General features: G+C 46.0%; 1 protein-coding gene across 4 annotated transcripts in view; it reads right to left on the reverse strand.

Moving 5' to 3' along the window:
* PTPRG (protein tyrosine phosphatase receptor type G) overlaps nucleotides 1-23,389 on the reverse strand; it is a 735,254-nt gene extending 711,865 nt beyond the window's left edge. For 2 of the 4 annotated variants that reach the window (XM_024244436.3, XM_024244435.3), the window contains exon 1: nucleotides 23,256-23,389. In XM_024244436.3, the coding sequence (XP_024100204.1) occupies nucleotides 23,256-23,340 (85 nt within the window). In that variant the 5' untranslated portion in view covers nucleotides 23,341-23,389. The remainder of the gene's footprint in view (nucleotides 1-23,255) is intronic. The other 2 variants (XM_063722016.1, XM_054551964.2) reach the window with 1 other exon arrangement.
* Between the last annotated feature and the right edge of the window lie 2,455 nt (nucleotides 23,390-25,844).

A 25,844-nucleotide genomic window follows, 5' to 3' on the forward strand; every position in this document is an offset into this window, starting at 1 on the left:
GGGTTTTGCCATGTTGCCCAGGCTGGTGTCCAACACCCGAGCTCAAGCGATCCGCCCTCCTCAGCCTCCCAAAGTGCTGGGATTTACGTGGGAGCCACCACACCAGCCTCTAATATTGTTTTTTAGAATGAATCAACAACCCACCCAATGGCTACAGACCAAATGGCAAGTCATAAGACTGCGTGTTGAGGTTACAGATGATTTACAGAAGATTGCCATTTTCCTCCACGTACCTATATGAATTATTCCCCTATTTTCTTTTCTTTTCTTTCTTTTTTTCTTTTTTTCTTTTTTTTTTTTTTTTTTTTTTTGAGATAGGGTCTCCCTCTGTCACCCAGGCTAGAGTGCAGTGGCGCAATCTTGGCTGACTGCTACCTCTGCCTCCCAGGTTCAAGTGATCCTCCTGCCTCAGCCTCCCAAGTAGCTGGGACTACAGGTGCCAGACACCACACCTGGCTAATTTTTGTATTTTTAGTACAGATGGGGTTTTGCCATGTTGGCCAGGCTGGTCTGGAACTCCTGAGCTCAAGCAATCTGCCCACCTCAGCCTCCCAAAGTGCTGGGATTACAAGCGTGAACCACCACATCCAGCTGAATTCCCCTATTTTCTATAACGAACATTTGTTACACTTCAATAATTAGTGAAAAATTTATGAAAAAACGTGGAGATTAGAATGACATCCCATTCAAACACAGAGCAGTCTTCAAACTCCAACATGTACCAAGTCACCTGGCGATCTTGCTGAAACACAAATTCTAATTCCATTAGTCTCGGGCAGGCGGAGATGCTGCATTTTTAATAAGATTCTGTGTGAGGGCTGGACAAACTCAATGGAGCTGTGATTACTAAGGACCTATAAAACACAAAAATGATTCAGATGCCAACAATCCCAGTTTTAAAGAGATGATGATGGTAACAAGGCCTTAGATCAAAGCGGGGTAACATAAGCAAACTCGTACAATGAAAAATTAATGCATTTTGGGCACCAGCCAGAAAAAGTAGAAAAAAAAAAAAAACTGAACTTTACTTGAAAGTACAGTGCTCTGCTGGAAGCGCTCATCTTCATAGTTAAAAACAAATGAAATTGCTTCGTATTGATTTTAAGTTGGAACACTTGCTGTCCAATAATGCCAGAAAAGGAAACAGAGCGAGGGACAAGATATGATAAGAGAGAGGAACTCTGGAGGTAATCAGACACTCTGCTGACCTCCACTCTAAGGAGTAGTTAAAACATGACAGAAAGGATTAGGTGTGGACAAAATACATGCCCAGACACGCAGCTCAGCATTCATCTCATCCTCCAGGGCCTCTTACCATTATAGACTCTTTTTATTATTATTTTTAATTCAGGCTCTAAATGTTGTTCAATTAAGTTTTACTCATTTCCTTACAGATCCTTAGGATTCTAATTTACAAATAAAATCAAGAGAAGCAGTTAAGGCTAAGTGTTATCAGCATGTCTCCTCCAGAGAGGCTGTCCCTAGCACCAAAATAAAAGTCCTCAGATTCCCGAAGATAAAAAGCTCAAAATGAATGAACTCAAAAAACCAAGCAGAGAAATGAAACCACTATTAAAGGATTATTTTTGGCAGGCAGGGGAGAAGGCTCCTGTCCTTCTCAACACATCTAGTTATCTATCCTTTTGTGTACTTCCAGCTAATATTGGTGCCCTTTGATTGAAAATGACCCAAATCAACCCTTGGTTAACGTAGGTATTAGAAGAATGTATTGAGAGAACCTTGGACATCTCAGAGACACCAATCAAGAACCAAACAATCCAGCTTTAGAAAGGGCAAGGATCAGAGTGGCTCTGAGCTTCAGGGAGCAGGAATTGAGAAAGATGAGGAAGTCTTCATGTCACATGGCTCAAGATGCCAATTCTAGGGAGAAAAGGTGTATCGAGCCCAGCCTGAGTTTTTTACCACCCTCAAAAAGGTGTGGACAGAGCTCCTTAATCAGCAGATGATCCCATTAAGAACATGGAGAGGACAGGAGATCAATAACCGAAGAGTAGCAAAGGTCCTATTAGCAAAAAATGTTAAAGAGATGCTAGGCAGGCAAAAATAATAGCAGTACAATAAAAACAACAATAATCATGTGTTTGCTAGGGACCAGTGCTTTACTTATATCCTCATCCAATTCTTCCATCAGCTCTATGAGACAGGGATCATCATCCCATCTTATAGATGTACTGGGGCCTGAGGACACAAAGCTAGTCCATGACCAGCAAGTCCATGACCAGCAAGCACAGTTTACAAGACCACTGTAAGGAAGCCACTGAGCCCTTCCCTGTGCTCAGTCTCCATGGACAACAAAACCAAGTCTGAATGCCTCAGCCTTGCGTTCAGGGGCCAGTCAATGCATCTAACATTGGCTCCCATGCGTCTCAACATTGGCTCCCAAGCCTCTCAAATCTCTACAGGGCCCATCTGCCAGCTGGCAGTCACTAATGGCTTTATACTATGAGGAAGCACCTAAGATACAAGGCAGATATGGGTCCAAGTCCCAGAAATGCATGATTCAGCTCTAGGAATAAGCCCATTTGCCTCCTGGTCAACCACCGTATGCTCATTATTGCCTCTGTTCACTTTATTGTGTTCACTTCATTGTGTACATAAAATACCAGCCAGGATACCCATAGGAAGGTATCTTATCCCATTATTCTATCGCTCCTGAACACTTGGGATCTGAATCAGTATTTCAGCGTGTTATTAGCTTCAGTCTTACACTGCAACACATTGCTTTAGAGACTTTTTGCACACATTTTTTGAACCCCCAAAACCCCAAGCAAAGTGCTAACACATGGAGTTTCCACTAACAGTTGACTTGAATCCATTATCTTCCTTGCAATAATGTACAAGAGGAAACTCCCTAGTAGTTAAAAATCATAACATCCCACTGGACATCTCAGGCATTCATTTCTGTATCTACAGCCTGGAAACAGGAAGGTCCAGAATTCAACAGCTGGACCCAAGAGTGAGCCTGGTCATCCTTCCCTTCACGGCATCCCAACAAACATAGAATACATGGTTACATTTAACATGAATTCCACTCTTATCAAACACAGGCAAAGGCTCCTGGGTTCCTATCAGGCTACGTCCTGGCTGCGCTCGCCACTTCGGATAAATTGTTCTATCTCATGCTGTCCCCATTCCCTCCTAGAGAAACAGCATCAATCTCAGAGTTGTGCCAGGACCAAAAAGAATGTACTGGACAGCTTTCCACTTTGGCTACATGTGGTTGCTACTCTTATGATTTTTATCATTTATATATAATGACATGTATGAATATATGATTTATTCAGCATTCCCAGCACCAAAAAATTAATAAATAAAATAAAATAAGGGCCAGGTGCAGAGTGGCTCACACCCTGTAATCCCAGAACTCTGGGAGGCCAAGGCGAGTGGATCACTTGAGACCAGGAGTTTGAGACCAGCCTGGGCAACATGGCAAAACCCTGTCTCTACAAAAAATACAGAAATCAGCCGGGCATGGTGGTACATGTCTGTAGTCCCAGTTATGCGGGACGCTGAGATGGGAGGATGGCTTGAGCCCAGTAGGGGGAGGCTGCAATGAGGCGAGATCACGCCACTGCACTCCAGCCTGGGCATTAGAGCAAGACCCTGTCTCAAAAAAATAAAAATAAAAATAAAACGAAACAAAATAAAATAAGGGTACAGTACATGCCAAGATGAAGAAGGAACTATAGGCCAGGTACAGTGGCTCATACCTGTAATCCCAGCATTTTGGGAGGCCGAGGTGGGCGGATCACTTGAGGTCAGGAGTTCGAGACCAGCCTGGCCAATGTGGTGGAATCCTGTCTCTACTAAAAATATAAAAATTAGCTGGTCGTGGTGGCGTGTGCCTCTAATTCCAGCTACTTGGGAGACTGAGGCATGACAATCACTTGAACCTGAGAAGCAGAGGTTGCAGGGAGCCGAGATCATGCCACTGCGCTCCAGCCTAGGGGACAGAGCGAGACTGTCTCATAAAAAAAAAAAAAAAAAAAAAAGAAGCAACCATGGGTTCTCTCATTAAGTCTGCCCCTGCTCCCCCTCTCACATTCTCGTGGCCACACGCTCTAAAACTGAGAAGCACAAATCTAACACCACAGGAGACAAAAAGCCCCACAGCTACACACAGCCTGCACTCAGAAATGAATCAAATGCAGAGTCAGGGAACTAAGGTGGGGAAAAGGATGCCATGAAACCTTGCTACTAAAACCAGAGCTTCTGTTGTGTGTGGAGAAAGACAGCTGATTTGACCTTCCTTCTTACCCCAGAGCTTTTACACTTGAGTCTGATTAGCTAGTGTCTGGAACTAATTAAAAGGTGTGGCATGAAAGAAAGACAAAAACAAACCCTGGCAACTTTCTCTGGGGGAATTAACGACTAGATTTACAACGCCTCCTCCAGGCTAGAACTAACTGAGAGCACAGTGAGATGGGATTCATTATTCAAAGAGTATCCACCTCCAGAAAAGTTTAAAATTCATCCCTGGCTACATGGCTGCTTCCTTGGCTATAGATGGGTACAAAAAATACCATTGAGAAAAACACCAGAATGGACCAAGTCCAGGCTTTGAAAAGTCAGAAAGCAAGAAGGCATGTCTGCTATGCTCTAGGACTAACATGCCAACGAGGGAAACACAAATATTTTCTCTCCATCAAGACATTACTTCCCTGTAACTACTCCAAAACCTCCAGAAACCAGTACAAATCACACAGTACCTTGCTAACATGCCCTCTGCAGACCAAGGGTATAATTATATCCTGTTACCCAAGGTAACTTAAGAAGATCTACTGAAGGGTTTCTGCAGCCAAAAGAAAATAATAATCGTTAAGTCCTTTTACTTTATTCTTAGCCACAGGAATAAAACACACTTACCCAGTTAGGTTTTTTTCCCTTACTTTTATTAACATATGTAACACTTACTAAGTTTAAAATACATTATAGTATTTTATCAACCATAAATCAGATGGCCGGGCGCGTTGGCTCACGCCTATAATCCCGGCACTTTAGGAGGCCGAGGTGGGCAGATCACAAGGTCAAGAGATCGAGACCATCCTGGCCCACATGGTGAAATGCCATCTCTACTAAAAATACAAAAATTAGCTGAGGCAGGAGAATCGCCTGAACCCGGGAGGCAGAGGTTGCAGTGAGCCGAGATCCTGCCACTGCATTCCAGCCTGGAGACAGAGCAAGACTCCGTCTCAAAAAAAAAAAAAAAATCAGAATAGAGTTGACCCTTGAACAACTCAAGGGTTAAGGGTACTGACTCCTGCACTGTCGAAAATCTGAGTATAACTGTTATTTGTTTTTTAATTTTGTTTGTTTGAGATAGGTCTCACCACGTTGCCCAGACTGGCTGCAAAGTCCTGGGCTCCGGCAATCCTCCTGCCTCAGCCTCCAGAGTAGCTGGGATTACAGGTTCCACCCTGCCTGGCTCAGAGTACAACTTTGGACTCCCCAGGAGCTTTGCTAATAACCTACTGTTGACCAGAAGCCTTACTGATAACATAAACCATCAGTTAACACATCAACAGACTAGTATCTACATGCATTTTATGCATTTATGACATATTTTTTATTTTTTTCAATATTTCTCAGCTATGTGGTTGATCTGTGATTTTTAAAAAATTATCACAAATCTCCAAAAAATCTTCTAAGACATTTATTGAAAAAAAAATCCATGTATAAGTGGACCCACACAGTTCAAACCCATGTTGTTTGAGGGTCAGCTGTACATACAAAGACTTTACCCTATTCCATGTATCCCTACAGTGGCCAAGTGCCAGAAAACGAAGATATCAGTCTAAGTTAGCCTTCCGTCCTCGCTCACCTGGCCTTTCTCCTTTTCAGAACTCAGCTCTTAAAGTACCCAAAATTCAATCCAATAAGTGCAGTTCACAAGCTGCGCATAGATGGTTATCCATGTATGAACAGAAGCACCACACTGTTAGAAAGAAGAGCACTGGCTTTGGAGTCAGAAGCCTGGCTTTCGCCACTTTCCAAGTTACATGATACAGGGCAAATTTCTTAACTTAGCAAAACCTCTACTTTTACACCTGGGAAATGCAAGGATGAATTACAGATAAAGTGTGTCCAGCCCCTAAGATGAAGTTATTTTATTTTACCAGCTCATGCTCACAGTAGGTGCTCAAAAAATGGTTTGTGTTAGCCACATTGTAAGAAACATCTGTTGGAGTAGCAACAGAATTTCAGGATGCCCTCCCTCACCCCCCGTGAGGGAGATGTTCTTCCCTGGGGGCTTTCAGTGGAAAATACTACACAAGACAAAAACTCCCAGACCCCATGAAGGGACACGAGGAGAGAGAGCTGTCACTAGAGGCAGATGCAGTGATCACAGCACTCCAAAGGAAGGGTTTGCCTTGATAACGTAGCAAGAGATAACTTGGCCAAAGTTCCGTGTGGACAGAAAGGTCTGGAGGACTAGTCTCTTTCAGAGTCACTCTGAAGTCTGGCTCTGCTGGAGAGTATTAGCTAGTCCTCAGGGAACTCCTTTTGTTCCCATTCCCATGTGGGCACTCACAGGCTGCTCTCAGAAGCCCTCCCCTGAGTTTCCAAGGCTCAAGATGGGGCCTGAGGATCCTCCAACGCCCCTTCAACACCCTAACTGCAAGACTTTAACATCCTTGTCTATCCCTCATAAAAAAACTTACCACTGAAACCCAGATTCTTATCACCTGCACCAAACAAAGGGCATTCGTCCATCCTGCCAAACATTCCCTGGGAAGGAAGCATTTCCATCGGGAACCTCAAAAACAATTAAACAGGGATGGGGTTTTCCCAGCTGTGCCTCTGCACCCCTCCCTAGCCATTTGCCACCACTGCCCATATCCTTGGCCTGTGGATGCACATGGACTCAATGGGATCCAAGCTAGAAGCCCTTCTGGGCAGACCTAACTGTTTCTCAGATGGGTATGTCCTGTCTGTCTCTCACATTCTCCACATTTTAATTTCCAAATTAAGTAGCAGGCTGGAGAGTAGAGAATATTCACTTTACTTGGAAAAGCCACCCATTTTAGCATTCTGTTGGAGAAAGGAACCAAACATCCCAAGAGGGGATTCTGGATGTCTCTACACTACTCAGATGCAGAGACCACCACCCAATCCAACTGGTCAAATAAATCCACAGCTGTATTAAAGCCTGGACCACTGGTAATACCCTGGAGTCCACAGCTTGGATCCTAAATGAGCTTGGCTATTCATGAAATACATGAAATTATAAAGCTCTTTCACCAGGCACCAGGGGCTGATTGCTGCAATGGATTATTATCAGTCTGTCAAGGAGCTTCCGCAGGCCGTGTGCAATCTCTGAAAATCTCCAAGTTCCCTTCTACCTTTCAAATTGCTGAGCAGGAGCTCAAGCGAGATGCTGTCCCTGGATTTTCTAGGTAGCAGGGACCAGTCTGCAACCCACACAGGTCCCACGATGCAGCACCAACAGGAACCAGGAGAGGGAGAAATCAATGCCAGGAACTCTGCTATATGTCTACTCATGAGCTGGTAAAATAATAACGGCTTTTATTTTCAAGTGCTCCCTAGATGCCAAGGCCTGTGCCAAATGCCTTACATGGTTTACCTCATTTACTCCTCAAACAACCTCACGGAGCAGGGACTGTTACCCCATTTCACAGACGGGTAAACAGGCACGCAAAGCTAAATGTCCCTAACCTGCTAGCCTAACATACCCAGAATATCCCAGAGTCAGTATCTTCCAGGAGACAACCTTCTCCATCAATTACAAGAGTTTCCCTTAGCCCTACATTTTGAAGGGGTAGGGAAGAGAAAACAGGTAATCAATGTCACACAGGGGATTACAGCTGTGAAATGCTCTTCTGGAAGGTGAGAAAAGGTTAGAAAGAGCTCTCTAGACCAGTGCTGTCCGATAAAAATACAATGCGAGCCAAAAAAGCGAGCCACATGTGTAATTTAAAATTTTATGGTAGTCACATGAAACAGTAAAAGGAAACAAGTGACAGTAATTTCAATGGCATTTTCTACTTAATATATCTAAAATATCATTTTAATAGGCAGTCAATGAAAAGTTTTAATGAGATATTTCACATTCTTTTTTCATTTGTCTTTGAAATCTGGTGCATATTTTACACTTAAAGCACATCTCAATTTAGACATGCCACACTTGAAGTGTTTACTAGCCACATGTGGCCGGTGGCTACCATGTTGAACAGAGAGCTCTATAGACATTTCACAGTAATTAAGCAAAGGCTCAACATCAAAAGGAATCTTGAGGTGGAAAAACTCATATACAGGAAACAAATACAGGATTACCTGATGTCATCCTAGTACTTGGTATGTTACCAAGCACCTAAAATTTATCTGATGTCAGCTTCGCAAATGAATTCCTTTCACCTTTCATCCCTACTCTTCAATTTCCTTATCACAAATAACACTGATCAGAGGACCACTCAAATTTTGAGAAACAAGCTACCCTAAAGGTAACCATCAACTTATTCAGAACAAACATAAGATACTCCTGTCAGGTATAAACAACAGGGGGAAAGGATCCAATAAGTCAATCACAGTTTTAAAAACTGCTGTCACCAAGCCCATTCTTAACACTTACTTAAATAGCTAAGAATTCAGAAAGGTGTCACTTTGGAATATAAACAGTCCTACAAGGGCCATAATCTGATGCAAAACCTCTGGGCTTTGAAGAAAGGAAAAATAAGCAAGTGAATTTAGATCCCTAAACTTCCATTAGTGGATCTCACCAATTAAAATATGATGTAACCACCATCAAGAGACTGGATTTTTTTTTTTCTGAATAAACAAATGTGAGTCAAATATAAGTTCAAATCAATTTCATGGACCAGCAAACCTTAAAAATTGCCCATGTAGCAGCACACTTATTTGCAAGAATAGAATAGCCACTTGGATACACCTCTCTTTCTTATGCTACTTTCGAAGGTTGGTTAATCTGCCTTACTATAGCACAGAGATGGCACAAAAGTCCTCTCCCACACCAACTACTGAAAATGATTCTAAGATCTACTTCAGGCTTCAGTAGGACAGAGCTCTGTGATCAATTAGCAACATCTACCGCAGCTATGGGAATGGGGACCATCAGCTCAAATGCCAATCTCCAATTCCTCTGTAGAAAAACGGCAAAATAACACACAGGGACAGGAAGAAGACATATGCTGTTCACTTTCACTGAATGTCCCTGTTTGTATGCACCTAAGGGGTGTGACTGGCCCCATATTAACACAAAGATATACAGCAAGGCATGTGTACCCTACTCGTGCTGATAATTTCAGCAATGAGAATATGAAGAGTAGCTATAAACCTTTTTCTTCAAGGTGGGGGATATAGGACAAATTAAACCCTAAAAGCCATCTTTGCTAAACCTCTGTCAAAAAAAAAAAAAAAAAAAAACCTCTTCCTGGTAGCCGTATGAGCCTTAAATTCATCGAACTCTTGCTCTGCACAGAAGAAAGCATGACAACAGCCAAAAGCCAGTTCAGATTCTGGTTCTGCCACTATTCGCTGTGGGATCTCTGCTGTCGCAGCTCCAGCTCTCTCCCATGTCTTCACAACAGTTGCATAGCATTTGTTGAGAGTATGTTTGTGCACACTTTTGTTTCATGAATCTTAAGCACTGGCTATTAAAAACAGGTACCATTTATAAAATTTTGTGTGCCAGCCAGGCACAGTGGCTCATGTCTGTACTATCAGCTCCAGCACTTTGGAAGGCCGAGGCAGGTACATCACCTGAGTGCAGGAGTTCGAGACCAGCCTGGCCAACATGGCGAAACCTCGTCTCTATGTAAAATACAAAAATTAGCCAGGCGTGGTGGCAGGCGCCTGTAATTCCAGCTACTCAGGAGGCTGAAGCAGGGAGAATTGCTTGAACCCGGGAGGCAGAGGTTTCAGGGAGCCAAAATTGTGCACTGAACAGTCTGGGTGACAAAGAGAGACTTCATCTCAAAAAAAAAAAAAAAAGGTTGTGTGTGCTTAATGCTTTTCTGGTGCTTTGCATACACATCTCATTTAATATTCACAAGGACTCAAGAAGGTTGAAATTCTCATTATCCCCATTTTAAAGATAAGAAAGCCAATAAAATTAAGTAACTGGCCAAAGTTAGCAAAGAACAAAGCTAGGAGTCACTCCGGTACCTGCAAAAAAATGCATATTTTTTTTAAATACACATTTGCCACTGGCCTCTTTCATCAGAATCCACTTGCCTTCAAGTCTCATTCCCTCAACCCCATTTAAAGGTTCCAAGGCATATAAGATTTATTTTCACAAAATCCTTTGTTGATGTGGTCAGAGTGCTTACATTTCCCCCAGACTCCCCAGAAATCAATTTTACCTCCACTTCGCATCATAAGGAGCAGCAGAAATTTCAAGAACCAGCAACTCCCTCATTTCAGTTAAGAAATTTCACTAGCAACTGAGTTGTTCTTCTAAAAACCACATCCTAAAATATGTTCAGAAAGAACTCTAACGCTAAAGTTATGCGCTGCTATGGTTTCGGTCTGTCCTCACCAAATCTTGTTGAAATTTGATCCTCAACATGGTGGTGCTGGGAAGTGGAGCCTAGTGGAAGTTGTCTGAGTCATGAGGGTGGGTCCCTCATGAATGGCTTGGTGCCATTCTCGAGGCAGTGACCGAGTTCTCATTCTGGCAAGCCGGAGTCATTTCTCGTGGGAATGGATTAGTTCCCTTGAGCGAGGTTGTTATGAAGCTAGGACGTCACTTGGGTTTTGCCTCTCTTTGCACATGTCCACTTCCCCTTCCACCTTCTCTGCCATGTTATGATGCAGCACAAAAGCCCTCACCAGACACCAGGGCCATGCCCTTGAACTTCCCAGCCTGTAAAACCGTAAGCTAAATAAACCTCTTTTCTTTATAAACCACCCAGTCTCAGATAATGTTACAGCAACACAAAATGGACTAAGACCTCTAGCATGCAAACCTGCAAACCTCTATCACATGAAATAATTTCAGCAGCTTCTGCCCAAATTGACTGACTGGGAAAATGAAAAGCTAGTGCCTAAAACTGTCAAGAGATTTTCTGCACCCTCCACTCATAACCTTTACACACATGTAAATAAGAGAAAATGACTAGTTTTAGAAGAGAAAACAACTGGTGGGAAGAGGGATGAAACAGGGCAGGCATTGACTAGCAACGTGTTCTAGAAAACTTAGCTTGTGCCTACGTACATTAGGAATCACCATGATGCACCAGCCAACATCTGTCTCATCAAGGGCAGTAGATCTGGTGATCAACTAGTACTCGTCAACCAAGCAAAAATGATCAGCTCAGGCAAGCCCTTCTCCTAGTCCAACCTGCACAAAGCCATTACTGGGCAACAGATCAGCATTCATTTTTGCGCTCTACTGTCAGCTGAGGCAAGTTCTGCTGCTCTCTGCATACCTGATTCACTGTTTCTGGAACAAAGCACAAATAAGAGGGCTACCTTCTCCTGAATCAACCCTAAGAGCCAAGGCCACTTTTGATACAATGACCACCGGATTCACAGAATTCAGCTTAAATTATTCCACAAGAGAGAGAAAAAAAAAAGGTTTACTACCATTGCAACCATCAAAACATAACACTGCTGTCCTATAGACATTCGTCCTCTAATTAGAATAGAATCCTGTTTTCAGCAATAGATACCTTAGCGGCCAGCAGAAGGTATGAATTCAGCTTCTCTTTTAAAGATAAACTTCAACCACCATGACAATATATATACTCACAATTCTTTTAAGGAAGATATTAACCTTGGATAGCATATCTCTTAAGAAGACACAATATACAAACATGAGATATCTTGAAACTACATACAATGACATCAATGTCTTGTAAAACATTCTATAATCATTTGAAGAGCATTATCTACTCATTCTGTCGGCCCTCAAACGTGACTACCGCTACCGACACACCAAAGATACAGCACAAGGAGGAATGTGTTCCTGCCCTCAAAGAACATAGCTTAATTTGGCTCTGAATCACATGTGGGGAATTCATGTAAATGTATTGCATATCACGGTGACCACTTAATGAACATGTACTAAAACAAGGGTGAAGGAATCATCCCCTCAAATCTTCTATCTGTAACAGTCAAAAGCTAGCCACTCTATTGTGTACAAAGTTCAAGCTTTCACATGTTGTTGTAAAAATTAAAATGTGCACTATTTCTATCATTTATTGGAAATCCATGTGCAGAAATTAGGAGGGCAGCAATATTGTGTTAAAAAACTAAGCAGCAAGGGACCCACTAATATGGCATCTCCAATATTAATGTACTCAGATCCTACTCTATTAATAGTCACTGGCTTTCCTCCCTTGTCCCCCCACATCATACCCCTTCTTGGGCCATTTGATAACAAGAAACTGATCAAGAGAACCAGCTCTTAAATGAGCGATTTTTCAAAACACACTTTTGTTTTAACTGAACAAGGTAACAGAAATTCAGATCAACCAGGGAAGTCAACACATGACTGTGAAATATCCAAGCAGCAGGCCATTTGTAGAGCCAGAAAAGGACACAGCCAGGAGAGGTGAGCTTCAGCTTCATAAGCAATATTGATAGGAAAGAAGTCATGTCATCAGCCAGCAATGCACCTGTGTGCACTAGTGCATGTGTGCACGCACATGGTTACACATGACCAATCCAGGCAATATAAAACCCCAAACAAGCCCAAAGAAAAAATCTGTCCCTCAGGAAAATCACCTATGCTTGGGTGACAAACACCTCCAGGGACCAGCTGCGTACTGTAAATAACCACTACAGGCCAGGTGTGTGCCCCATCCCAAGGCGTAGCACTATTTAATTTCAGGTTAATGTTGTTCCCAAGCAAGAACATAGGCCCTAGACTGCTAGACCTTCCTATTTTTCAAGAGTAACCCACACTTTCATGGGAAGCTCTCATGACGGCCGGGGCTTCTATCTGTTTTGGTCACCATTGTTTCCCCAGTGCCTAGAACAGTGCCTGGCATGCTCTAGGCACTCAGAAACTTGTTGATGGCATGAATGCAAAATGACTGATTTTTAACACATTCTTAATTTTTAATTTATTTTTTCTTTTAAACGCAGTATGGCCAAAAGAACATCTACAAAATTCCAGATAACCCAAATGCCTGTCCTTTCTCCATTTCTCCTTTCCAGACACAAGATCCGGAACTAGCTTAGTTTCTCATTTTAGACAAAGACGTCTGCCCCAACCACTCCAATCATAAATCACATTAGATAGTTTTAAAGGCTATACACATAACTGTTGACATGAGCAAATCTCCATATTTTTTTTTCCTTGGTCTCTGGGAGAAATAAGGTTTCATGTTTAAAAAACAAACAAACAAACAAAAACATAGCTTATAGGCATTCTATTAACCAAGTTCCACTCACCACCTTATCTGCTACTCCCTCAGGATAATCTGTAGCAAGGTTAGCAAGATAATGGAAGGGTTCTCAACGCCTTAGGAAGCAAACCCTCACAGGAAAAAGTCAACAAGTGCACCTCACAAATCACAGTGTGTCCCGGGCATCTGAGTTGCATATTGCAAAAAGACCATAACCCTCCAAACTGCCTAGCCTGGAATCAACAATCTCTAAAATTCCAGAAAAAAATTTTAGAAGCCATTTAGTGAAGGGCGAGGAAAACAACCCGAAAGAAATTGAGGGTCTTGCCCAAGATCCCACAGCTGGTTTGGCTGGTTCCCATGGCTAGTTCCAAACTCCAGAGGAAAAATGCAGAATCCAAGCCATCTCTTGCCAAACACAACACCCTCAGACCTTTCCTGAAGTTATGATTCAGAGCCTGCTGCCCACACTTAGATGATATACATGGGACCGTAAAAATACCGCATTATTACAAAGTAACCATATTCAAAGCCCCAAACAAAAGTTCTCAAATTACAAAGCAAATCAAGTTAGGTAATTTGGAAGAGGAGTAGTGTCAAAAAAAACTCACCACCAACAAATTCAGACTCTATCCACAGTTATTATCAGCTTATTCAGAAGCTAAAGTAATTTGCTGAAAGGTCATCTCTTCAACGTAACCAAATAAAATCCTATACTAATTGCATTACTTACTTATTTAATTATAGCAAGTGCAGGAAGACATCTTTATTCCACCCAGTGTTCATGGCACTTGCTTATATGGGAAAAGTAATAGGGTGAAATACATAAAAAGCTAGATCTTTCAATTGGCCCTCCTATGCAATTAGGAAAAATAGTTTCCATACTCTCTTCAAAAAGCAAATGGTCTGAAATAAAATGTAAAAAAAATCCTGAGCAATGATTAGAGAAACATATTACAGTCACCGCCCCCCACCGCTCCCCACGCCTTGCTACCCCGGTAACCTTGGACCTACCTTCTTCAACTTTAGTTTCCTCACCCTACAGTGGAAATAATCACGGTTTCTACTTCCAGGGATGATTAAAAGCACATAAAATGCTCAAGCACGGGGCATAGATCACATGTGCTTGGTAAGCGTAGGCTATTATAATTACTATTCCCATTTTATAGATTAAAAGGGTGAGGCCCATTTGCCCAAGGTAAATGCTGTAATGAACTAAGAATTTCAACCCAGGTCTCTGGGGTTTTGGTGTGGATTCTGAATAAGAGATATGTATATCTGAAACTCCCAGAGCCCCAGCGCCACCCAACCCCACTTCCATTAGATGTTGGGTAACCACCCAAGGGTAACCACCCTTAGCGACCCACAGACAGAGCTAAGCCTCCACACTTACTGAAGAGAAACGCTTCTGGAAAAGTGTCATTTTAAAAAACAGGTAAAACTCATTTATAAATAACCACTGCTTTGTAAATAAATCCTTTTGACAATTCTTAAAAAGTTCTCGAGACAACCTTAGAAAGTCAGTAATATTTCCTCACTAATCTGGACTATGCTTTTATGCTTGGTCAATTGCTTATGGCTGTGTCCCCTATCCAAATCATTCCCAATTAATGAGCGGATCTGATTTAAGTGCACTGCAGGATTCATGAGGTAGCAGTGGTATGAAAACTCAAATACCTCTTAGATGTATATCGTAACTAGTATGAATTCCTCAAAAGTATATCCAATGCATTATACAACACCCTGCTTCACTCACTTAGAAAGATAGTATCACAGACCCAAAAATAAGACCAGTTGTCCTATTTTCTTACATGGAAGTGTTACATATTCCATGAACTATGCTTTCGTTTTTTTCTTTTTTAGTTGCTAGAATTCAGCAGCCAACTGTGTCACTTTGCTACTCCCCAAAAATAGCTAAACTGAGTAGTTTAAAATCACATTTTGTTGTTTGGCCAGAAAAATATCACGCGGATTTCAGTCTGCAAAAAAAAAGAAAAGATTAGAGGGCACGAGGTGTGCATCAGTGTTTGGTTCTCTCTCATATGCTCTGTAGCTCTGAATCCATGAAAATATAGAGACAAGACATCAATGTGTTGAAGTGTCACACAAGTGTAAAATAAAAGCAAACACCCAACTACTGTTTGCTTCCCATCAGTGGAGCCAAATTAAATCCCAGTAATGAGTAACCTATTTCCCTCCATTACCACACCATCCATAAGGCCTGAGAAGAGGAATTAACATCTCAGGGTGCAGGACCAGGCGACTCTTTCAACACAGGGATTTGGAAGATTCATGAGACACATTTTAAGCCCACAAAAGCATTTTTCCCACTTTAAGCTGAGAAAGCAGAGACCTCCTTTGCAATGTGGGCAATGTGGTATCTCAGACTTCATGAGGGCTTTCTCATTTATTTAAACCTCAAAATGTAACCTGTTAGTAATCTTACATAGGATGTCCTCATGCTGATCCCTACTCCTCCTCAACCTCAACAGCAAAGACAGATACAAAAACCCATCACATATGTTTACACAGTTTTTTAAAAAGTTGTCTATACATACAGTTGTCCTTTTCAGTTCCACTGTCCTCTTTCCATACACTCTTATCCAAATCTCTTAAGAACACATAAAATAAAAACGGTGGCCAGGAGCAATGGCTCACGCCTATAATCCTAGCACTTTGGGAAGCTGAGGTAGGAGGATCACTTGAGGTCAGGAGTTTAAGACCAGCCTGGGCAACACAGGGAGAGACCCTGTCTCTATAAAAATAAACATATAAAACTTTTGATTTAAAAAAAATGGTTACTGAGCACATACTGTTTACCATGCACAGCACTAAGTCCTTATATACATTCTCATTCAAGCCTCACAAAGACTTTAGGAGTTAGGCTTCTATCACCACTCCATTTCACAGAGGAAGAAAAAAATAATGAGGCGCAGAGAGGGTATGTAACTTTTCTAAGGTAGCACAGCTAGCAATGGCACAGGTAGGCTGGCTCCAGAGGCCATATTCTTACCTACTTTGCTATATTCTGTATAACTCTCAATAGCCACCTAGTTTAGAAAACAAATAAAAAAGCATTAACAAGTTCCAGGCTCCTAAAAGATTTCTTCCTGCTACATGCTGACAAAACAGTATGGCAACTCTCATCAACTGGCTGACACGTATCAAAGTTTTCATTCAATGTGTAAGTTACCTCCATCCCCACACCCACCACAAGTACAAGTGAAACACTACCCAATTCCGCTTGGGAGGCTTCCAAAAGAGAAACCAGGCACATATAGAAACCTCATCACCTGTCATTCCTCTTCCTATTCCTAGAAGCACTTAAAACAAGTCTTTTTTTTTTTTTTTTTTTTTTTGAGACGGAGTCTTGCTCTGTCGTCCAGGCTGCAGTGCAGTGGTGCGATCTCAACTCACTGCAACCTCTGCCTCCTGGGTTCAAGCGATTCTCCCGCCTTAGCCTCCCAAGTAGCTGGGACTACAGGTGCGCACCACCATGCCCAGCTAATTTTTGTATTTTTAGCAGAGACGGGGTTTCACTATGTTGGCCAGGATGGTCTCAATCTCTTGACCTCATGTTCCGTCCGCCTGGGCCTCCCAAAGTGCTGGGATTACAGGCATGAGCCACCGCGCCCAGCCAAAAAACAAATTTTTTTTAATAGTTGTATTAAGGGCTGCAATCATAAAAACCTTAGGCCTGCATAGATCCAGCAAGCTATCTCACACAGAATAATATATTTTTCTGTCAAAACACCAAATATCTTGCTACAAATGATACCAGGTGAAATGGTCCCTCCAATTATAGTTGTCCCAATAGGAGGGGACAATCACTCAAGAAGCCCTCTAGCTACTTAAAGCAATCTTGCACAGCCATCACTTATACCTACCAATCCTTTTCATATTGAGTAAACCACAAATTTATCTGTTCTACATCTCAATCATCACAGACTTTCCTGAAAGTGAAATTCACCTATATTACTTTAAGACATTTTTTAAAGAGACATTAACAATCCCGTGTTCTTAGAAATTTGCAACAGGCAAATTGTAGGGAAAAGCAAGGGGAAGTAAATACAGGTTTCTGGAGTATACTTATCCTTTTTATTGATTTTGTTGGTTACAACTCCACATAAACACAATACCAAAAATAAGTCAAAGCCAAGTCCGATAACTCTTTTTTACACAAGTATAATTGATTTTTTAAGTGCACAGAACGTTGCCCTAGTCCTGGATATAGTTCGTTTCCAAGTAAGATGGTTGCTCCCATTTCTCAGACTGGCAAATGGACTTTTTTTTTTTTTTTCTTGAGACAGGGTCTCACTCTGTCACCCAGACTGGAGAGCAGTGGCACCATCACAGCTCACTGCAGCCCCGAAGTCCTGTCCTCCACCTCTGGAGTAGCTGGAACTACAGGCACATACCACCATGTGCAGCTAATTTTTGTATTTTTTGTAGAGATGGGGTCTCACCATGTTGCACATGGCTGGTCTCAAACTCCTGGGCTCAAGCAATCTGCCCACCTGGGTCTCCCAAAGTGCTGAGATGGCAGGCATGAGCCACCATGCCCAGCCTACATTGGATCTTTTAATCTTTTTTTTTTTTTTTTGAGACAGGGTCTCACTGTGTCACTCAAGCTGGAGTGCAGTGGCATGATCACAGTACACTGCGGCCTCAACCTCATGGGCTCAAGCAATCCTCCCATCTTGGCCTCCCAAGTAGTGGGGACTAAAGAGTGCACCCAGCTAATTTTTGTTTTATTATTTGTAGAGGCAGGGTCTCCCTATGTTGGCCTGGCTGGTCTCAAACTTCTAGGCTCAAGCAACCCTCCCGCCTCCCAAAGCACTGTGATTATAGGAGTGAGCCACATTGCCCAGCCTTATCTTTTAATCATTTGCACAGGCAACCTCATTCTGGGACAAATTCAGTGACTATTGCCAAATCCCACAAGAAGCCCTCACAAAGCAGGCTCTTCTCAGCCCCTCCTGAGTCCCTCCTGAGCCACTCCCTCTACTTCATCAATGGCTGCTGAACCTAGATCAAGCTCAGATGGAGAATTAAAGGTGGGCAGCCGTGTACTCCTTGGCTTCCATAGTATTAATAAAACAGCACTTTTATTCTCTAAACAGGATACAGCCAAAAACAGTTTCAGTGACCACCACCCAACATCTAACAGAGGTCAACTTTGAACCAAAGCAAACCAAGGGCTAATTTCAGGGTACCAAGTGCCTTAGAGGGAACTTCAGATGCCCTAAATTTTTCCCATAAGCTCCGGGTTATGGAATGTGACCACATGAAATGTAACCCAGGATGACAGTATTAATTACAATTGTTTAAATCTCTTAATTCAGAATGTACACATATTGTAATCTTCATCCTGCCTAGAAATGGCATTTCATTGTCCCACATGCTGAATGGAAATCAAGATTTAAAAAGAACAAACAATGTGTCACTGTAAAAGCAAAGTGCTAAAGCAACAGCCCAGTAGCACTGTAATCCCAGCACTCTGGGAGGCCGAGGTGGGCAGAGCACCTGAGGTCAGGAGTTCAAGACCACCCTGGCCAACATGGCAGAACCCTGTCTCCACAAAATTACAAAAATTAGCTGGGCATAGTGGCACATGCCTGTAGACTCAGCCACTCAGGAGGCTGAGGCAGGAGAATCACTTGAACCTGGGAAGTGGAGGTTGCAATGAGCTAGGATCTCACTACTGCACTCCAGCCTGGGTGACAGAGTGAGACTCCATCTCAAAAAAAGAAAAGGAGTCTCCAGGAAAAGGCAGGGAGGCAAGCGAGTAGGAGAGGCTCCCGAGTAACTACTCTAGGGCATTCCGAGTAACTACTCTAGAGCATTTTAAGTGATCTCACGTGAATGCCAAGAAAGTTACTTTCAATCAGCACACAGGTATACAACTGATTCTACTCTGTTAACTTGGGAGCTGTTTAGAATAGAAAGGCAAATCTGAAAGGGCTGTTTGTTTTGCTGCATTAAATCATCAGCATTCCATGGATCGCTTCATGTAAACAACAACATAATCTTTTACTCGGTGAAAACAGGTCCATAATTAATGGGAGATACTCAAAGCTTCACTATGGAATAATCACTTTTCCCATATCAGCCAACCTTTCCTATGACCTTTCTTCTCCCAGCAACAACAGCAACTTCCCCTATTTCCAAAAGGCCCTGTTTATGCCTATCTTTATTAGTGTTGTAACTCCATCAACCCTCAAATGTGAACACTGTTTAGAAGGAAACATCAAAGATTTTATTCCATAACTGTGTAAACGGAACCCAGTTTAGAGACTGGGTAAAGATTCTTCATTTTCAAACATGACACATGAGGGAGAAGGAAAAAAAACCTGTACAATCTCACACCCTGTAAAGAGAAAGATTGCTGACTTCCAAATATTACTTTTGCCTTTTCCTAAGGCCATAAGGGATGCCCATCAGAACTAAAGCCCGCACATGCAAATAAAAGAAGAGACAGCTTAGAGGGAGATTCATGATTCACCTGACATTAATCATGGAGCCTCCAATTCTGACACATCCAAGGTACACAGCTAAGCTTATCCATCTGAACTGTTTCCAATGGCAGCATCCTAGATATGATGTAATTACAATACAAAACATATCAAAACCAGAGTTTCACTCTGAGGGCCGAAAGACAAAAATCAATTAAAAAAAAAATCTGCTGAGCTTGAGAACGTAAAATAGATAAAAGGTTAACCCTCGGAAGTAACATATTTTATACTGTGTCAGAGGCAATTAAATTCCCAGTGATTGGAGATATATATCAGAGTTTGAATGAACTATGTGTAAGATTTGCTTTAAAATAATAAGGTGTTGGGGAGGAAGAGATGAGAGAAGATTGAGTTGTGAGTGTTTAAGTTGGGTGGGGGATCCATTATATTTTGCTGTTTTTGCAAACGTTTCTACAGTGCTTTATAAAGACGTAATATGCCTAATATCATGTTTGGTAACACTCTTAGCTTTGCACTTGGAAAGCATCACTTGAAGCATTATTAACCCTGAATGGATCCCAAACCTGCCACACTGCTGTTCAAAGACTAAAATCCACTGTTTCCAATCCACTGAGAAAAAGCTCATGCCAGGGCTGTGTTTCCAAAACCCTGCCCAAACTACAGCTAACCCGTATGCTGAACAGGAGCTGAGAACTCAAATCCAACTGAAGAGTTATGCTGAGTTATGATTCTGAGAGGAAACAAACAAAAATACTAAGTAACAAGGGATTTTGGCTAAGACCTCACAAGGAGGACCCTACTCCAAAACAGAAGCATTTTTATCCCTCATGTCAAACAGATAAGCGCTTTCGAGGTCATAGCAGGCAGAAGTGGGGGTCCCAAGGCGAACTCCAGCTCCCAGCGAGTTTTGAGAAAGCCAGGAGCAGCATCGCCAGGCCAAGGCCGCCGCCTCGCGCCAAGGCGCGTCTGCAGCCCCAGAGCCTCGGAACCGGGCAAGCGCGCCCCATCCCTGCGGCGTGGAGGTGGCCGAGGCAGACCAGTGTGGAGGTGGCAGGAGCCCCACCAGTGGCTCGGGGGCGCCCCCTGAGGTCCAGCGGCGTCGCGGCAACCTCGGAAAACGAAAAGCCAGCGTCTCCCAGAGCTCTGATATTTTAACTTTGCCTTGCTCCAAAGCCTGCTGCTCCCTCTCGGGCTGCACTTTTCCAAACGAAACCGCCCTCTTCCCTGCGCCTCCCACCACTGTCCTTTCCCTTTCCGACACCCCTCGGCTCCCGGACCAGGAAAGGGGCTATTTACCTCGCAGCGTGGGCGCGAAAAGAAAATGAGAAGACGAAAATGGTCCAAGCCCCACGAAGGCTGGTTCCCTGGCAGTCCCATTTTGGATCTCAAGCTTCCTCAAACATCAGGGAAAAGAAAACCACGGTCAGCCCACTGACTGCATCCCCGAGCGCAAGAAGGACAGAAGTGGAACTGGAAATTCCTCTAATTTGCAAGGCTGCCCTCCACGACCTCCCACTGCACCCATTAAAGAGTGGCCCTCACAAAGCTCAACCCCTGTGTGCACCTGAACCCGCTCAGCCGTCAAGTCCGTGGTAAAGCAGGGGAGACTAGAAGTGAGAGATGATTAACCCAAATACTGAGCAGTGGTCTTTTAGTGAATGAAGGCAGCTGTTTCTAAGGGGAGATGTCCCCATGGCCCACACTAACGTAGAGGCCGCACAGGCAGGACTCCAGTGGGCAAACCCCAGGCCCCAGTGTCCTACCGTAGAGGCAGGACTCCAGTGGGCAAACCCCAGGCTGAGTGTGGACGCACGTCCTCGCTCGGCCTCCGAGCTGCGTTTCTGGGCTGGAGCTCCGTGCCGCTCCGCGGGCAGGAGGATGAGCAGAGAGAACAAGGGGTGCAGAACACAAGACGGTGTTTTGCCTTTCTGCCCCTCGAGGCCATCCCCGAATCTGCAAAGGGGGCATTCGCTGCCAGTCCCCCGAGAGGGATCCCCAAGGGCGACGAGGGCTCCCGCGCCCTGCTCCGGGGCGCACTACGGGACTAAGGGACCCGCTGCACCAAAAACGGGCGCTCCAGCCGCCCGGGGATAGGCGGCTGTAACCAGGCAGAGCGGAGACTTCGGGGCACATTCCTCGTTTTCTTGATTCAGATAACCTCCACCTCCGGGTATCCAGGAGCTGATGAATGAGAGGGCAGAAAAACGGGGAATTCTCTGTCCTTAGGGGAGCGAGGAATGAAAAGCAAATCACCCCCTTTCTTCCAGCCCTTCCCCGGGCTAGGGCAGGACTTGGCCTCCACCCCAAGGGAGGGTGCAGGACAGCTACGAGGGAGCTCGGGGCTGCTGCCCGGGGGACCTACAAGAGAGGAGAGGGAGGCAGCTGGCTTCTGCCCTCCCCAGGGTAGAGAGGAGGGGGAACTGCCAGCTGAGGGCTGGAAGTGGAGGGTCGCCGAGCCGCACACCGTTACGTGCGGTGATTTATTCTCGTTATCAACGGCCAGTATTGTTCCTGTCTTAACCTGGCCAGAAAACAGCGAGTCTGGGTCTGCCAGCCGCGAACAGCCTGCAAAAGGGCAAAGATGAAGGTAGGCAGGGCGCGCGAGACAGGAAAAAAATCCGCCCCGGCGCGAACAGCAACCCGGCCGCCGACCCGCCCCCGCCCCCTCCCCGCGTCCAGACCCCGGCAATCCAAACGAGCAGAGCAGCGGAGGGAAAGGGCCACGGGCCGGGGCTAGGGGAGACACGGATCTCTCCGAAACCGCCTGCGCCCTGCCGTCTCACTGCGCCCAAGGAGGCTGCCTCTCGCCGGCACCGAAGGGCTGCCCGCGCCCCAGCCCCCAGAAAGAGGGAGGACGCCCCTGACCCCAGAACGCAGGCTGCTCCCCACATCCTCAGTCCTCCGCAGCCAGCCTCCGACTTCCATTCCCCGAAACCTAGCCCTCCCAAAGGGATGGAAAACAGCAAAGCAAACCCCCACCTTCTGAGCTCCTTCAATACCCGCCAGAACGAGGGGGCTCATCCCGGGCCCCCCAAACCCACAGAAGCATCCTTTCCATGGCCTCAGTCTCCCCAACCGCCCCACAACTGAGTTCTCCCGATTGGCGACGAGTCAGCAAAGCAAGTCCCCCTTTCTCCCGATTCCAGCTCCCCAGGCCCCCCAAAACAGAGTGGGAGCAGACCTCCGCGTCCCCCAGCCCCCTCCCCGGCCGGCCCCTGCCTCCACCTTCCTCGACCACTAGCCAGCCTCCCTAAACATCGCCCAAGCCAGCGAAGCAATCCTCCTCTCCTACCCGGGCGCCCGGCCACCCTCCACCCTCTCCTGGGTCTCCCGGACGGGCGCCGGAGCTCCGCGCCCAGGCGACAACTCCGCATCCCCAACGCGCGCCGGCCGGGGCCGCGTCCCCTCGGCGGCCGGCACTCACCGGGGAAGCACACGACATAATGGAGCACGGAACTGGTGATTTTCACGAACAAAATCCACCAACACGGTTCCAGTAACCTCCGCATGTCCGAAAACGCACATCGAAAAGAGGAAAGCAGGGGGGTAAACTTGTTGAATAAGTTCTTGCCTCCGTGCGAGCCTCTGCTAAGCCGGGGCGCTTCCCCGGCTCGCCCGCTCCACGGGCCCCCCGCGCTCGGCGGCCCGAGTCCCCTTGGAATCCGGGAAGCCGCCGAGCGCCCCCCTGAAAATCTCAAAAAGTGACCGGGAACGCAGAGCCACGCTGGGGACGATCCTCTCGGTGGAGAAGGGCTGCTTTCCGTTCAAAAACGAGAGAGCCGAGCGATCAGGGCGCGGAGTCGGCGGCCGGCGGCGATGCCCCGGGCCTGGGGCAGGCAGGGACCGCGGGCGGCGGCGGCAGCGGCGGCAAGCAGCCGAGGATCCCCAACTTGAGTCGGCAGCGCAGCACAGCCCGAGAGCCGGCGGGCGGCGGCGGGGCTGAGCGCGGCGCGGCGCGGCGTCTCCGGGCTTCAGGCAGGCAGCTCCTTCCAGGGCCCCGGGAAGGAAGGAGGCATGTTTGCGAGAGGGGAAGGGAGGGGAGAGGCGGGGGGAGCGGAGAGCCCCCCAAAATAGAAACGGCCGGAGGAAACGGAGGAAAACACAAAGGATCTCAGAGGGGCGCTGGGGCGAGGGTGCCTTCAGTCCATGCTCCTGAAAGTTGTGGCTCCGGCGCAGGCTGGGGAGGAACGAAGAGCGCGGGGCTGGAAACTGGCCATGCCTCCATACAGGAAGTAACATGTGAGCATGGATCCTGGCAGAGACTTTAAAGCCGGCGAGCGAAGGAGCGAGCGAACAGGGGGCGCGCGGTGGCGGCGGGGGCGCGCAGCCCGGGCCAGCTGGCGGCGGGCGCGCGCTCTCCGCGTTCTTAAAGCAGCCGCGCTCGGCTCCCGCCTTGCGAGGGGTCCCTCGGGTCCGCTCTCTCCGCGCGGCCTCTACTGGGACAGTTTGGGGACTGGGGGCGATTGTAGCTCGTGCGCGGAGAGAGGAGAGAGGCTGCCTTCTGGGGCCGGCTTGTTTTTTGCTGGATTCCCGTTGTTCGACCTCTTAAAAGGCGCCGCACGGTGCTCGGGTTTGGCGAGATCCCCTGTCCGCGTAGCTCGCGGATCCCGGACTTAAGGGGCCCCTCGCCCGGGCGCGGGGAAAGGGGGAGGGCGGACAGCTGCCTTTTTAAAGCGATGGGGTTTTCTGTTCGGCTTCACTACCCTGGCAGTTGCAGCGGTGGAGCTCACCGTCCGCGGCCCCTGTTCGCGCCTCCAACACAGCGCGTTCCCCCGCCGGGAAACAAAGCCGAGCGGCCTTTGCACTCCGGCTACGTTGAGATTTAATTTTTTTTTTTTTTTTTCCTTTTCGGGCTTTCATTGGCCCAGTCAAAGGCTGAGGAAAGTGGGGGAGGGGAGGAATATCGATCCCAGGATTGCGAAATCTAGCCCTTCCGAGCCCCACATCCCCTTTCCCGGCGCCACGATGGATCGGTGGCGGAGTTTCCCCAACTCGCAGCTTCTCTGGAGAAGGTTCCCGCACCCCGGTTTGGCCGCGCGGAGGGCGCAGGAAGTGCGCCTCTTACACCCTGCAGGGGGAAAGCAGCGCCGCGGGGCCGGACTGATTTCCTGGCAGCTACCCGGGGAGCGGCTGCTTCTTTAGCAATCCGGGAGAGGCGTCCGGGGGAAATGGGAGGACTAGGCTTATCTGTAATGAGTTTTGTCCCTTGGCTCTCGATAAGAAGATCTTTATCGCTTAGACTTTTAAGCGCCCTATTTTACATTCTACGCTGAGGCTAAAAGTGGGGGAGGCGGGCTTTTGATTAAATGCGTAAGTGAGCCAAGGTAATTAGCCGTTTGACATTTTTTGCCTAATTTTTCTGCCTGTGTTTCAAAGCGATCTTGACGTGGGATTGTTTTGTATTGTTTTGAGACGGAGTCTCGCTCCGTCGCACAGGCTGGAGTGCAGTGGCTCGATTTCGGCTCACTACAACCTTCGTCTCCCGGGTTCAGGCGATTCTCCTGCCTCAGCCTCCCAAGTAGCTGGGACTACAGGCGCCCGCCACCACGCCCGGCTGATTATTTTTTTGGTTTTGTTGTTGTTGTTTTGGTAGAGGCGGGGTTTCACCATTTTGGCCAGGCTCGTCTCGAACTGCTGACCTTGTGATCCGCCTGCCTCAGCCTCCCAAAGTGCTGAGATTACGGGCGTGAGCCACTGCGCATGGTTCTTGTGTTTTAAACGTGTCCCTGCTGTTTCATCCCAACACGGCAGGGTCCTCCACCCACCCAAACATCCCAACCGGATGCTAGGTTTTCAAATAAAGTACAGATGGTCGGAGATCCTCCCGCTCGATGTGATTAAGGAAGCAGTTTCACACCCACACTTCCAAAAGAGAAACCTTTGAAAAGTTACGTTTGGGATTACAAACTAATAAAAGCCAGGAAGTTCCTGGGGAGGGCCCTAGCTCTATGTTTAGCAGAACGGGGGTGAACAGCCTCCCCCAGGGTGGGGAATGAGGCGAGTTTGTTTGCTT

The sequence above is a fragment of the Pongo abelii genome, chromosome 2, assembly GCF_028885655.2.
Source record: "Pongo abelii isolate AG06213 chromosome 2, NHGRI_mPonAbe1-v2.0_pri, whole genome shotgun sequence".
Lineage (NCBI taxonomy): Eukaryota > Metazoa > Chordata > Mammalia > Primates > Hominidae > Pongo > Pongo abelii.